At 43.0% G+C, this 13,608-nt stretch overlaps 1 protein-coding gene across 2 annotated transcripts; it reads right to left on the bottom strand.

Moving 5' to 3' along the window:
- Positions 1-3,021: 3,021 nt before the first annotated feature.
- LOC139003674 (leukocyte elastase inhibitor-like) lies at positions 3,022-12,913 on the bottom strand. Of its 2 annotated transcripts, XM_070405817.1 has the most exons (8): positions 12,890-12,909; positions 12,277-12,350; positions 11,534-11,708; positions 9,009-9,146; positions 8,362-8,479; positions 6,014-6,156; positions 5,761-5,928; positions 3,022-3,965 (listed from the first exon to the last, which is right to left on the bottom strand). In XM_070405817.1, the coding sequence occupies exons 3-8, from the start codon at positions 11,699-11,701 to the stop codon at positions 3,558-3,560; spliced, it is 1,143 nt and encodes a 380-aa protein (XP_070261918.1). In that variant the 5' UTR covers positions 11,702-11,708; positions 12,277-12,350; positions 12,890-12,909; the 3' UTR covers positions 3,022-3,557. The 2 variants fall into 2 exon arrangements, with proteins under 2 accessions (XP_070261918.1, XP_070261919.1); XM_070405818.1 differs by lacking the exon at positions 12,277-12,350 and having other exon boundaries at positions 12,890-12,913.
- Positions 12,914-13,608: the final 695 nt, after the last annotated feature.

Raw genomic sequence — 13,608 nt, 5'->3', positions numbered from 1 at the left:
GCTTTCAAATTTTTATATATTTTGTTTTTCTTGAGTAACCATATCAGCTAGGATCTTCATTCAATTTTGAATAAGTGATGGGAACATACATTCTTATCTTGTCAAATTGCTAACTAATTTCTTCTTTATTTTTTTATATGTTTTTTTTTTATACTTTTGAGGGCTTATTATTGGGTGCATACAAATTTAGAATTGTTATATTTTCCTAGGGATCTGAATCTTTTTACAATATGAAGTGTCTGTCTTTAACACTAGAACAGCAAAACCTACTTTACCTAATAATCACAGCTACATCTACTTTTATGGTTAGTATTTGCCTCATATAGCTTTCCATTCTTTTTCCTAATTCTATTTTTTAATGTTATAGATATATTTTCTGTAGACACCATACAATATTTTTTCAATCTAGCCTAACCATTTTTGTCTTTTAACTGAAATGTTTGGAGGTTCTAGCAGGGGAGCGCAGCTACTCGTATACCCTTGACTGAAGACCGGTCCTCTCCTGGCGGGGGGGGGGGGGGGGGGGGGGGGAGGGGGGTCGTCCTCTTCTACCGAGTGCGCAGCTTCGGGAGGAACACACATGGATCAGTGAGGGAGGAGGGGGACACCCGCCTAGCCAGCCAGATCAGCCGAATCAACCCTGGCGATCAATGGGGTGACAGATGTCGCAGCCAGATCGCCCTCACATCCTGAAATGTTTAGTCATTTCACATTTATGTTTTAAGAGTATATCTTTATTGATTTCACAGAGTAAGGGAGAGGGAGAAGGAGAAAGCTAGAAACATCAATGATGAGAAAATCACTGATCAGCTGCCTCCTGCAGACCCCCTACTGGGGATGGAGCCCGCAACCCAGGCAAGTGCCCTTGACTGGAATCGAACACAGAACCTTTAAGTCCACAGGCCAATACTCTATCCAATGAGCCAAACTAGATAAGGCTAGTCATTTCACATTTAAATAATTACTGAAATATTTGGGATTTAATGTGATATTTTGCTATGTGTCATTCCTGTTTTGTGTATCTTTTTTCTTTCCCCTTTTTGGATTGGTTGTGTAATTTTGTGTGTTTTTTTTTCTCTTTGGTTTTTTATGGTAGTTATAAACCCTTTCACTATTCTTCTTTTGGTTACCTTAGACAAGTGGTCGGCAAACTGCAGCTCGCGAGCCACATGGGGCTCTTTGGCTGTTTGAGTGTGGTTCTTCCAGAAAATTACATTTGCAGGCGCACACATACAGTGCGATTGAAACTTCGAGGACCATGCGCAGAAGTTGGTATTTTGTGGAAAAGCCACACTCAAGGGGCCAAAGAACTACATGTGGCTCACAAGCCACAGTTTGCCAACCACTGCCTTAGACATTACAAAATGCATTCTTGACTTATCAAAATCTATATATATAAAAGCCTAAATGACCATTACGACTGGACAACTGGATGAATGGACAACTGGCCAGTAACTATGGTGCGCACTGACCACCAGGGACAGACTGACCTGCTGGTCAGTTCACTCACACAGCCAACTTTTTGTGGCTGGCCAACCTCCCACAGTCCCTCCCTGCTTCTGGTCCCAATTGGGACTGGGAGAGACAGCCCCAATTGGCAGGGAGGGACCCAACCCATGCATGAGTTCATGCACTGCGTGCACTGAGCTTCTAGTCTAATATAATTGTACAGATATGTGATACCTACCTTTGGGATATGTTTTAAGAATCATGTTGTGCCCTATCCGGTTTGGCTCAGTGGATCTCTAGAGCATCAGCCTGTGTACTCTAGGGTCCCAGGTTCAATTCCGGTCATGGTCATGTATCTTGGTTGCGGGCACATCCCCAGTGGGGAGTATGCAGGAGGCAGCTGATCAATGTTTCTCATCGAAGTTTCTAACTCTCTATCCCTCTCCCTTCCTCTCTGTAAAAAAATCAATAAAATATATTTTTAAAAAAACAATCATGTTGTTAGGCAAGTTTGTTGTAGTGCAAACATCATAAAGTGCACTTACACAAACCTAGAGAGTACAGCCTAATCTGGATTTCAGCAGTGTGGTATATCTTACTGTTTCTAAGATAAAACTCTGTACAGCATTTTATTTTTAAAAAAACAACATGAGATTAAGTCCAGCACAAGAGAAAATGATTCAATCAAGAAACACAATAAACACAAAATGTATGCGACTGCTGCCATTGTAACATTCCACACTGTTTTAAGCACATTGTACTTTTAAATAGAAAAATTACCCAGTCTAAAATAATGATAAAAGTTATAATATAATAAGTACATTTACTATCATTATCAAATATCATGTACTGTTCATAATTGTATATGCTACACTTTTCTATGACTGGCAGTGCAGTAAGTTTGTTTATACCAACCTCACCACAAACACATAAGTAATGCCTTGCACTATAGTGCTATGGTGTCTACAATCACCAGGCAATAGGAAATTTTCAGCTCCATTATGATCTTGTGGGACCACCAAGGTAGATGCACTCTGTTGTTGACCAAAATGTCATTAAGCAGCTAGTGATGGTAATTGTGCTTTTATTCTCTTCACAGAAAATGCAAGGAATGCAAGAAATGTTACCCCTGTTTTTCTTCCCCAACATCTATGGAATCCTTTATTTTAATTTTGTGTATGTTTGAAATTCTGCAGACATTGTTACTATTGTTTTATACAGTCAATATTTATTTAAATTTATATTTAAATTTTTTCTTGCTCTTGTTCTTTTCCTACAAGGCTTATGTTCCTTTTGCATAAATAATATTTTCTAGAATTTTTTAAAGACTCTCTCAGTTTTTGTTTGTCTGAATATATCTTAAGGAATATTTTTCCTGGGTATAGAATAATTCTGGATTGGCAGGAGTTTTGCTTGATATTCAGCATGTTAAATAAGTCTGTAATCTCTGGTTCTCATATTTAATAGTTCCTCCTACTTCACTTCTCTTTTCTTAGTTTCATGGCATCTTTTAAGATAAGACAAATACTTCTTCACTCCTTGGGATCCCACACAAACTACAAACCAGACGGATAAAGGAAAATAAGCTCTTTAATTTTTTGACATCAGAGGGGCTATAATAGAATACTAATTCTGTAGAACAAAGGGTCAGAAACACTGGCCAAGGCAAATTTATCTTCATAATCCAACCCTTAATTGGGCTGCTCTCCTATATTTCAATTGAATGTCTGTTTTTAAACTTCCCTTCAACAATGACTGTCTCTCTATCATAGCTTCCAGAAGTCTATCTGTTTAATAAATTACAGTTCTATAATTTTTCTCATGGCTATCAAGAGAGTACAGCCATTTCTTTGTTTACTACACTGTCAAGAGTTTACATATCTGCTTGGTGCATTCAAAGCAATCACTCAATTTTTCATATAAAGAAAGGAAAATAGATACCTATGCCAAAGTTAATGGGTGTAAACAGCCAACAGAGCTGACATTAGAAAGGAAGTTACAGATTTGTTTTGGGATGGTGGCTTTATTGTAGAAGACATATAATTTTCATATATCTTTGAAAGGGCCAGTGATACAGCTCTGTGCTCGACCTCAGGTTTCCACAGTCTCTAAGGGGAAGAAAGTCTGCCTAAGAACAGGATGTTAGTTGAGGGATTGTGTCGAATGAAAAAAATGAATGGATGGTCGGCCACAAAATTTTCAACAGTTTCTGGCATAAGCGAGCAACCCAATCCAACTACGGCTGTGGCAGCCGCTGCCTCTGTGCCCTCTTCATTAACTTCCACAAAAGACTTGTGGATAATTTTTGATATAAAAAGATCTCTGGCTCTTGACATGCCAGACAGATCAGCCTTGCTATTAAAGAGATCCTCTATACCCAGGCTTTTCAGGTGAGAGTTGAGGTCGTAGCTCTCTTCCAGCTTGAACCTGGGCAGGTGGACGTTGACTTGAATGAAACGCAGATTCTCAGGTTTGGTCCACTCATGCAGTTTTTCCAGGGTCAATTGTTCTTCGATCTGAAATGAAAAAGGGCATAGAAAAGGTGAGAACTATTCCACATAAGCAAGGCAACATACTTTATTTACATGAATGGACTCATTTTATCAGTTGCTAATTAGATTCCTTCATGTTTTGTGCCTAAATAGATTCCACTTGGAGGATTTCATTTCTTTTCAGCAATTGGTGATAACAGAGCAGAGTTGTGGTCTAAGCCATCAAGGGCTCAAGTAACAGGGACTCCCCATCCATCCACCCACCCAACCATCCATCCACCCAGGCTTTCCTAAACCCCTACCATACTGGATACTGTGATAGGCCAAGATGGCTGTTATTACTTTAACTGGTTGATTGGTGCAAGGTAATATTCAAAAGTTTTCTTCTATTTCTTCTATTCTGAACCCTACTGCTCACTGTATTTATCTGTGAACTCACTGTGCTGAAGTAATGTCTAATAGATTTAGCTTGTGAGTCAAAAAAGAAAAGGGACTAGTTCCTCATCTAAAATAGGGAGAGGGTTAATGTAGGGCTTGGCTATAGGGCAAAGCCACAAACAAGTCTCAGCTTAGAGGGCACAGTCCTGTTAGCATAATTAGGCTTGACATTATCATGCTCCCTAGATTTTATCTGGGTAGCTAATGGACTGTGGGAGATACAGCAAGTGCTTCCAAAACAAGTGAAACTGACAAGAACATTGTAACTATGGTGACCACTACTTTTTTACCTCTGGCTATAAAATAAAGTCTTAGCTTGCCTCTGGATCTCTCTCTTGTGGCCTCAGCCAGGCACAGGAAGATCCACCTAGACCCAGCTTATTCTCTTTGTCATTTCTCCATCCTTCACCACTCTCACTCAGGCTTGTGGAACCCTTGGCTGAGCTGGCTCGGCACAGGTTAATAATAGTACCTACCTTATAGCATTGTTGTGAGCATTAAATGATTTAATGTATACAAAGCACTTGGCACACAGTACTAGTAAGTGCCACAAGAATGTCAGCTATTATCATTACCATATTACTACTACTATTGGACTAGAATGGACCCATCATTCCACTTGTTCCACTGATGCTGATTATCTCCTTTATGAGGCTGGAGAATTTCTCTTTATAATCAGAGAAGGGACAAATATGAAAATACAATTAAGAAAAGGAACATACTGATTTTAATACACAGTTTATACATGTCAGTAATTAATATTGGACCTCTTCTTGATAACAGGTTTGGTTAGGGAGAGTGTAGAGAAAAAACACACAGCAGGCTAGAGACACTAAAGAAAAACCATAATTCACAGTTTTGCCTACTTCTAGCCTCACAAGAAATGTCTTTGCCTTTAACTGAAATAAAATAGAAACATCATAAAAAGTTCATATGAGAAAATAGGCTTAGCTCTCAAGCTAGTTTGTCTTATGGGTCTTTTCTACCACGTAGCTGTGAGAAATTTAATTCACAATCTATATGAATTGTGATGAAAATGAGCAGTGTAATAATAGGGTCTCATAGTAGAAGATGAAGTTACCTATTCTAAATGTTTTGGAATTTTTAATTTTAACAAATTTGTTTCATTAAAACAATTCTAATTTTTCTGCACTTTCCTCTAAAGTTTATTTAAGAAAATTCCTGTGAGCTGCCATTGACATGTTACATTTAATATAGAGTCTTAGGAGTCCCCACCACAACTGTTCACTGAAAGTCCCTGAAAAGTTAATCTTAGGGCTTCAGAGTAGCAAACATTGATGACCTACTACCACACAACTTACACACAGTCTGAACCGATCTGTCAGAAGGAAGCATGAAGCATGAGAGTGGGAGCTGTTACCTTCCTCAGACCTGTGGCCTCGTCCTCGATGTCATCTGGCAGCAGGATGACCATGCTGAGGTCCCTGCCTTGGTAAGGCAGCTCCAGCACCCGGCACTTAAGGTCCTCGATGTAGCCAAATGGAAATTTGCTCTTCTGATACATCATTTTCACTGTTTTTGTGTCTTTCTGAACAGTTGAAAAACCAAGTCACTCACAGTATTATCTGCATTTTCTTAGAACAAGGAGCAATTTTATAATTACATCACCTCACCTTATTCAATCTGAATGGTGTATCGGTTGTGGCCGTTTTACTGAATTTCTCCTGCCAGTTTCCTTTGAAATAGATGGCATTAACTAGCACAAGTTTAGTCATCTTATTAACGTTGCCTGCAGCCAACAATTCTGGAATTTTCCCTAAAGAAATAAAGTAAGTTTTTAAAAAAAAAAAAATTCACAAATCATCATTCCATTTTTGAACTGCATTGAAATGCAATTCAAATTCATACTTTTTATTTAATTCCCTTCAATGTCTTAAGTTAGGGAAGCTCTGCAAGTATGTTTTGACTGTAAATAAACCAACTAAAGGGTATAAAAGCTAAAAACAGGACAATGTTTTCTGCATTGTATGAAAAACAATGAGCCTTCTTTTGTGAATGGCTATTCTTTGGTAGGCAGAAAAATGATGTATAGATCACTGTGGCGGCTGCCACAGTGTATACATACATCTATACTTGTATAGATCACTGGCCCTTTCCATGCAGATCATAAATGGGTAATATGCTAATTAGAACAAACTTCTTCTGGATGACCTTTCGGACGTCCTTCCAGACAAAGCCATGGTGGCGGGGCCGAGGCAGAAGCAGTTAGGAGGATCAGACCAGCAGGGGAGAGCAGTTAGGGAGATAAGGTGGCAGGGAAGATCAGATAGGGCGATCAAGCCAGCAGACAGATGAGCGGTTAGAAGCCAGCAGTCCCAGATTGTGAGAAGGATGTCCGACTGCCACAGGGATCTGGCCTAAACTGGCAGTTGGACATCACCCGAGGGGTCCTGGATTGAAGAGGGTGCAGACAGGGCTGAGGGACTCTACCATCCCCACCAACCCCCATGCATGAATTTCATACACTGGGCCTCTAGTTTTTAAATAAGTCACTTCTTCAAAGCCTCCAAGAGAAAGCTGCTCTCATATAAAATATTTTAACAGATATCTGAAGGCTATGACAGTTACTGCTCTGAAACACCAGTTCCCTTGTGACACAGCAGGGCCATGAAGAATGCCTTGGATGGGAGAACAGGTATTGGGGAGGTGCCTTGATTGAGACCTTGACTAGGTTAGCAAGAGTGGTGGTGGAGAAGTAGCTGAGATGGAGCCACCCCTGACAGCTTAGACAAGACATTTGCCAAAATACTTATGGCCACAGCAGTTTGTGTCACAAGTATGAGAATATTAGAGACCCAATGTACGAAATCATGCAAGGGGCTCAGCCTCAGCCATCGTGGCTTCCTCCTAAAGGTCCCCCAGTAGGGCGTCTGGTCTAATTAGCATATTATGCTTTTATTATTATAGACTAAAGGTACCAGTACATGAAACTTGTGCACTCGGGGTGAGAGAAGGTCCCTCATCCCAGCCCACACCCTCTCCCATGCTGGGAGCGCTTGGGGGATGTCTGACTGGTGGCTTAGGGACCACCAACTTTCCATGAGGAGCTGGCCTAAGTCGTCAGTAGGACATCCCTAGCACTGCTGGGAGGCGGAAGAGGCTCCTGCTACCATTGTTACGCTCGCCAGCTGTGAACCCGGCTTCTGACTGAGTGGCGTTCCCCCTGTTGGAGTGCACTGACCACCAAGGGGAAGTTCCTGGGTTGATCAGGCTCATGCCAAAAGTGGATCTCCGACATTCCCTGAGTGTTCCCAGATTGTGAGAGGGTGTAGGCCAGGCCGAGGGACCCCACTGGTGCATGATCGCAGCTGGGAGTGATGAGGGAGGTTGTCCAGCCAGGAAGAGACCGTGGGAGGGTGCAAAGGCAGGTCGGCCCTTATCACTCAGTCCTGATCAGTCAGAAACCAGCAGCAAGCTAACCTACCAGTCATAGTTCCTATCCCCTGGTGGTCAGTGCACATCATAGTGACTGGTTGACTGGTCGACTATCTGCCCCCCTGGTGGTCAGTGCACCTCATAGAAGCAGTTGAGTGGCCTTAGCATATCATGAGTATATTGCCCTCTGATTGGTTGGATAGACAACTGACCAGATGACCCGACACTTAGCATATTAGGCTTTTATTATATAGGATTCTATTCCATAATCTGGGCCAGGATGGATTTTCCTCAAAGCTTTAACCTTTTCATCCTACATTCAATGTTAGTTTTAATTTTAAAATGTTGTTTGGTGAATTTATGGGGAAAATATTTAGCTGCTTCAGTGAAAGCATGTTGAAGTTCCCACTTTGAGGAATTTCCACATGTAAAAGCTGTCTGGCACTGGGCACTGGCAGAGTTTAGCCCCAATAAGAGGGTGAGGGCAGAGGAAAAGGGCAGGGAGCCATCTGCAGGCTGGGAAAGTGGAAGGAGGAAAGAAATGGCCACTGTGTAATGAATGCCTACATTCGGCCCACTCTCTTACCTTCAGTCTGCCCTTTGACCCACTCATTTATCACCTTTCTTGCATCTTCAGAGGCTCGCTGAAAATCTACACTGGCCAGTTCAGCACCATACATTTCCTGGGTTGAAGCTAAGAACTCCTGTATAAAATAAGAAAGGTAGAAAAAAAAAACACATGAATAAGTCCTACTACATACAGAAATGGTTTTCTAAATTTCTTAAAGGCAGTAGAAATTGTTCTAAAAGACATAAATTTTAATATAACAAAAAAATTCTAACCCTTACACTTTTTGCATTATGGTAAAAAACACATAACACTAAATTTACCACCTTAATCATTTTCAGTGTACAGTTCAGTAGTTTTGGTGTACAGAAAATTAACCAATTTTTTTCTGTTGGCTAACATTTTCATAAATAAGTATACACTGGTTGTTCTTGGAAGTGAATTATGGAATTCACTCTTGCTTTAGTAACACAGCCAGGGGCAATCTTTTCCTGTGAAGACTGTCAAATGAAATAAAAACATTAATGGGGCTATTGTCATCTGTTTAAATTCTATATCTTTTTCTGAATGTTTATAAAAATAAAAACTGACTTCTGTGACTTGACTGTGCTGGAAAATGTCTGCACTGTTTCATGAGTTTTAGCAGGTGAATGTAAAGTACTCACCTGGAGGAACTCATAGGTTTTCTCTCCGTATAATCTATTAGCAAGTTTCAGAACATAGGGAGTTCCCCGCTTGTTGATATCAGCATTCAGACTCTGAAAACTTGAATGAATCTCCTTAACTGCATCGAAGTGAAGAGTCTAAAACAGAGAAAACATTTCTTCTATAGCCATTTATTTTGAAACGGATTCCTTGACATTTGCTTCTATCAAATTAAATTAATGCTTTTATTACTAATTATCAATAATTCCCAGCCCATTGGCGTACAAAAGAATAGAGAATCTAAAATGTATCGGTTTTTAAGACATAATTACATTAGAAGCTCTTTTTATATCACTTTTTATAATTATATTCCCATGAATGTAAGTGGTTAATAGGTTAAACATTTATCTATGTCTGCTTTTTCTCCAAAGAAAATCATAGCAGGTATATTCATATATAAATTCTGCATCAAATATAGTTTTACTGGAAGTTCTTAGAAATAAACAGTAAAATTAAGACTCAATCCCTTTGTGGGAGCACAAAGGTATTACAGAATTGAGGGGATTTTTAAACTACACTATCAGCATTAGTAAGTTAAAAATAACACCTATAAACTTAACATTCAGCAAAAGTTTAATTTTCATGTTACAAATCAAGAATCCCTTTATGGTTTTATGAGAACTGGGAGGGTTCCTTATTTCAGCACGCAAAGAATAAATCTACACAATGTAGAAAGTACAGTTACATACCAAGATACTGAATGTTTGCACAGTTGCTATGATAGATCTGCTTTAATGGAAAAGCAGGGGAACCCTTAAAACTACTTTTTTGCTGAGGCAATTCAGTCCCCTGATAAACCTCAAAATAAAAAGTGGGTTTTGGGAAATATAAAAATGCTTTCATGTCTGCAGTGGTAAAGACCATTGGATTTTCATAAACTTCTATATAATAAAGAGGTAATATGCAAATTGACCATCGTGCCCTCGCACAAGAGGGCCACACCCATGTGGTCACAAGATGACAGCCCCCATTTGGTCAAAAGATGGTCATGCCCATGTCATCACAAGATGGCTGGCAAGGGAGGGCAGTTGAGGGGGCGAGGCCTGCAGGGAAGGAATGTTAGGGGTAACCAGGGCAGTAGGTGAGGGGAGTTAGGGGCGACCCAGCCAGCAGATGAGGGCAGTTGGGGTCGAACAGGCCTGCAGGGGAGGGCTGTTGGGAGCGATTTTGCTGGCAGGGGAGCAGTTAGGCATCGATGAGTCTGGCAGGCAGAAGGGGTAGGAGAAAACAGGCAGAAAGGCAGACTAACAGTAGATAGCCAAAAGTCACCGATTGTGAGAGGGATTGTCCCTGTGGTATCAGGCCTAAACCGGGATTCAGACATCCCCTGAGGGGTCCCTGATTGGAGAGGATGCAGGCTAGGCTGAGGAACAACCCCCTAACCCCCAGTGAACAAATTTCGTGTGCCGGCTCTAGTGTGGAAATAAAAGATTTGAAGCTGGAACAGATGGATAAACTTGAATCCAAGCCTGGACCTTCCCCAGTTACTGGCACCATGTAATCTTTCCCCTACTTTCACGGAAAACTGGAGTTCCCCTTTCAGAATTCATCAAAGACCACACAGCACAGTGGTGTGCCTCAAACCCATGAAGGCCAGGTGGAAGGCCAGGCATTATTGCTTCTTCTCCCTGTAACAGGGACCTGCCATACCACCCAGGGCTTGGCCCTGTCCCTGCAGCCACCACACCTCACTTCTTTCCTCTTTTTTTTTAAAATATATTTTATTGATTTTTTACAGAGAAGAAGGGAGAGGGTTAGAGAGTTAGAAACATTGATGAGCGAGAAACATCGATCAGCTGCCTCCTGCACATCTCCCACTGGGGATATGCCCGCAACCAAGATACATGCCCTTGGCCGGAATCGAACCTGGGACCTTTCAGACTGCAGGCCGACACTCTATCCACTGAGCCAAACGGGTTAGGGCTCACTTCTTTCCTCTTAATCAGCCCTCCTACCCACACAGGCACTCATGCCAGACATAGGGCTAGACATCAATAGTATAACGGCATGGTGGCCTGTTCCCTCAAAAAGGCAACACCGCCAACTCCTCCACTGTGGTGCATTCCTGTGTCATTCTGTGCTGAAAGGTAACATTACATAGCAGGCAGCTATTAATGAGTAGCGAGTTGCATGCAAAACAGAAACTGAAAAAAACTGAATTGATAGAAGATGCCTTCAAAGATTTGCCCACTGCAAGAGAAGCAGCACACCTCCCGGGCTTTCCTAACTTTTTTCACCGCTGTATCCTCAGCCAAACAAAAAACAGTGCCTGGCACATAGTATGTGCTCAGTCAAAACTCATCATGAGTGACAGCCTGCATATAAATGAACTGCTCTTGGGGCTTTTCTGAAAGTCTGGCCTCATCGTGTGTAGTTGTGGAACACACAAGCACAGTGTTTAAAACTCCCTGTAAGAGCTCAAAGGCACAGCTTTTTAGGAGGGACTTGCAGGGAACCCAGACTCCTTTTGTTAGTTTCTGCTGACCTTGGACATCTGTGCCTCGGTAGTGCCTCTGGCCCCCAGAAAGACCATGGCCAGCGCTGAGGAAATGCTCATGGGGGAGATGAAGATGTTCCCAGAGGGGTTGTTGTCCTTCAGGGTGCGGAAGAGGTCCACTGCAAACCGGGTGTTGGCCAAGCTCAGCTGCTCCATGGTGAGGCTACAACACAGGACAGAGGCCTAGCACACAGCAAATATGGCAATGACATTTCTCCATGGCTCCCTCACCCTGAAACACCCAGAAACTTGTACTTCCTTTTCTTTTTCCAGGAGGGCAAGAGCACTCTCTCATGAGCTCACAGGTGGGAACTGGACAAGGATCCATCAGCGACCCAGGGCCAGGACCCAGGGAGCCAAGAGGGCTCTGACTTGCAGACTCAGCAGCCAGCACTGGGCCTTTCCTACTCAGCTGGGGAGAACACACAGTTCCCACCCTTTACCTGAAATGATAATTTTCTATTATAAAATCATAGCTACCTACTCCGCATTAAAGCAAATTTCAGTGAAGTCATCGATTTTCCTCATTTCCAAGATTCAGTTGCTAACGTTTAGAGAGGTGAGGTGTCCCAAGCCTCATGGCTGGTCGATGATGTAAGAGTTTGAAAACCCAGCACAGGCCTTAGGGTCGCGGTGCAGCTCACCAGGAGCAGGGGCCAAGCATCCTCTCTGACACCCACCCCTCAGGTGCAGGTGACTGGCCCTCCACCTCAGCTCAGAAGCCTGCTTACCAATCCTGCCTCCTCTCAGAGCTTGTTTCCACAGCGATGGGCAAGGAAGAATAACAGTGGTGCCAGCTGCTTCCCTGTCAGTAATACATTGAATTATCACTGTTGTTACTGGAACTTAAGCTCTAGGATCACATTAGCCTCCACTCCCTGCTCCCTCCCTCACTTCTCCCTCCCTCCCTTCTTCCCTCCCTCTATCCCTTCTTCAGCATTGAAAAGCTATGCCCACTGGGCTGCCTAAAAACTGTCACAAACTGCTCAAGGAGGCAGAAAGTTGAGAAAGTAATAAAAATATTATGATCTCAGGCTTGGTTCTGGCTTCAGGCCAAAGGATGAGTCCAATCCAGGCCAGTTGGACCTCAGGCCCCCCCTAAAACCCCCCCATTGGGGGGTTGGGAGGAGGGTTTTTCCAGTGTTGCCTCCTGCTCAGATGAGCAGTGTAGGCAGCAAACCCAGAGGTGCAGGCAGCCATCCCAGAGAAAGGGCAGGGGCTGTGGGTACCCAGGCCCCTAAAGGCCAGGGTAGAGCCAGGAGTAGGCACCTGGCAGATCCCAGCCCTGGGCAGCCCCACTGGTTCAGTCCCACTTCCCTAATGGGCCTGGTGCCCAGATCTCACCCTTTGCTCACTGCTCCTGGGAGGGGCTCCAGATCTGAAGATGCCCAGTAGCCACAAGCACTGCCCTTATATAGTCCCTGAGATGGGTGCAGCCTGGGAGGGGCTTGGGATCTGATGATGCCTGCAGTGCAAACATGTCCCTGAGGTGGGTGCAGTTCTGGGCCTGCAGGAGGAGGAATGGGGTGGGGTGGGGTGGGGTGAAGGGAAGGGCGGGCCCCAGGGCTGGGTGCTGGAGCACAGTGGAAGAAGGAGCATGGTGGGGCAACAGGGCAGGCAGAGCAGGAGTCTGGGCACTGTCAGTAGAATCCTAGATGAGGGTGGATTACTCAGGAGCTGAGCAACTTATTGAGACTAGGTGAACTCAGATGTCTGGAAAGGACCTGATGGCCTAGTTCTTGCCTAAGTGTGAATCACTGAGATGACATAATGTATCACCTCTTACAGGGCAAACTAGCCCCTCTGAATCTCATCTGTATACTCCAAATTGGTTTTCTTTTCCTGTGTTTTTGTTTTTGTTTTGTGGGGTGCAGAGGGACCTCCAGTATAAGATAAAACAGTCCTGTCAGCTGATGGTCATTGGTGCCAGTGCAATGCCACCAGGAATCCCCAATTTAGGGTGCAGTGAAGAAGGAAACTTTATTCAGTGCAAACTGTTCAATTGTGATACAGCTCAATATATCAGTTACTAGCATGAAGCGGCAGGTGGCAAGGTGGCCCTC

This window comes from Myotis yumanensis, unplaced genomic scaffold, assembly GCF_028538775.1.
Source record: "Myotis yumanensis isolate MYYU_CA2020_CCGP unplaced genomic scaffold, mMyoYum1.0.hap1 SCAF_2, whole genome shotgun sequence".
Lineage (NCBI taxonomy): Eukaryota > Metazoa > Chordata > Mammalia > Chiroptera > Vespertilionidae > Myotis > Myotis yumanensis.
This window is presented reverse-complemented; position numbering and strand designations above follow the sequence as displayed.

Excerpts from the sequence above, each read along its gene's own strand:
- LOC139003674 (XM_070405818.1), bottom strand. The coding sequence starts at position 11,701 with ATGGAGCAGCTGAGCTTGGCCAACACCCGGTTTGCAGTGGACCTCTTC. Across the intron at positions 9,147-11,533 it reads CCGAGGCACAGATGTCCAAG|ACTCTTCACTTCGATGCAGT; the intron begins GTCAGCAGAAAC and ends TCTCTGTTTTAG. Across the intron at positions 6,157-8,361 it reads GGTCAAAGGGCAGACTGAAG|GGAAAATTCCAGAATTGTTG; the intron begins GTAAGAGAGTGG and ends TTATTTCTTTAG.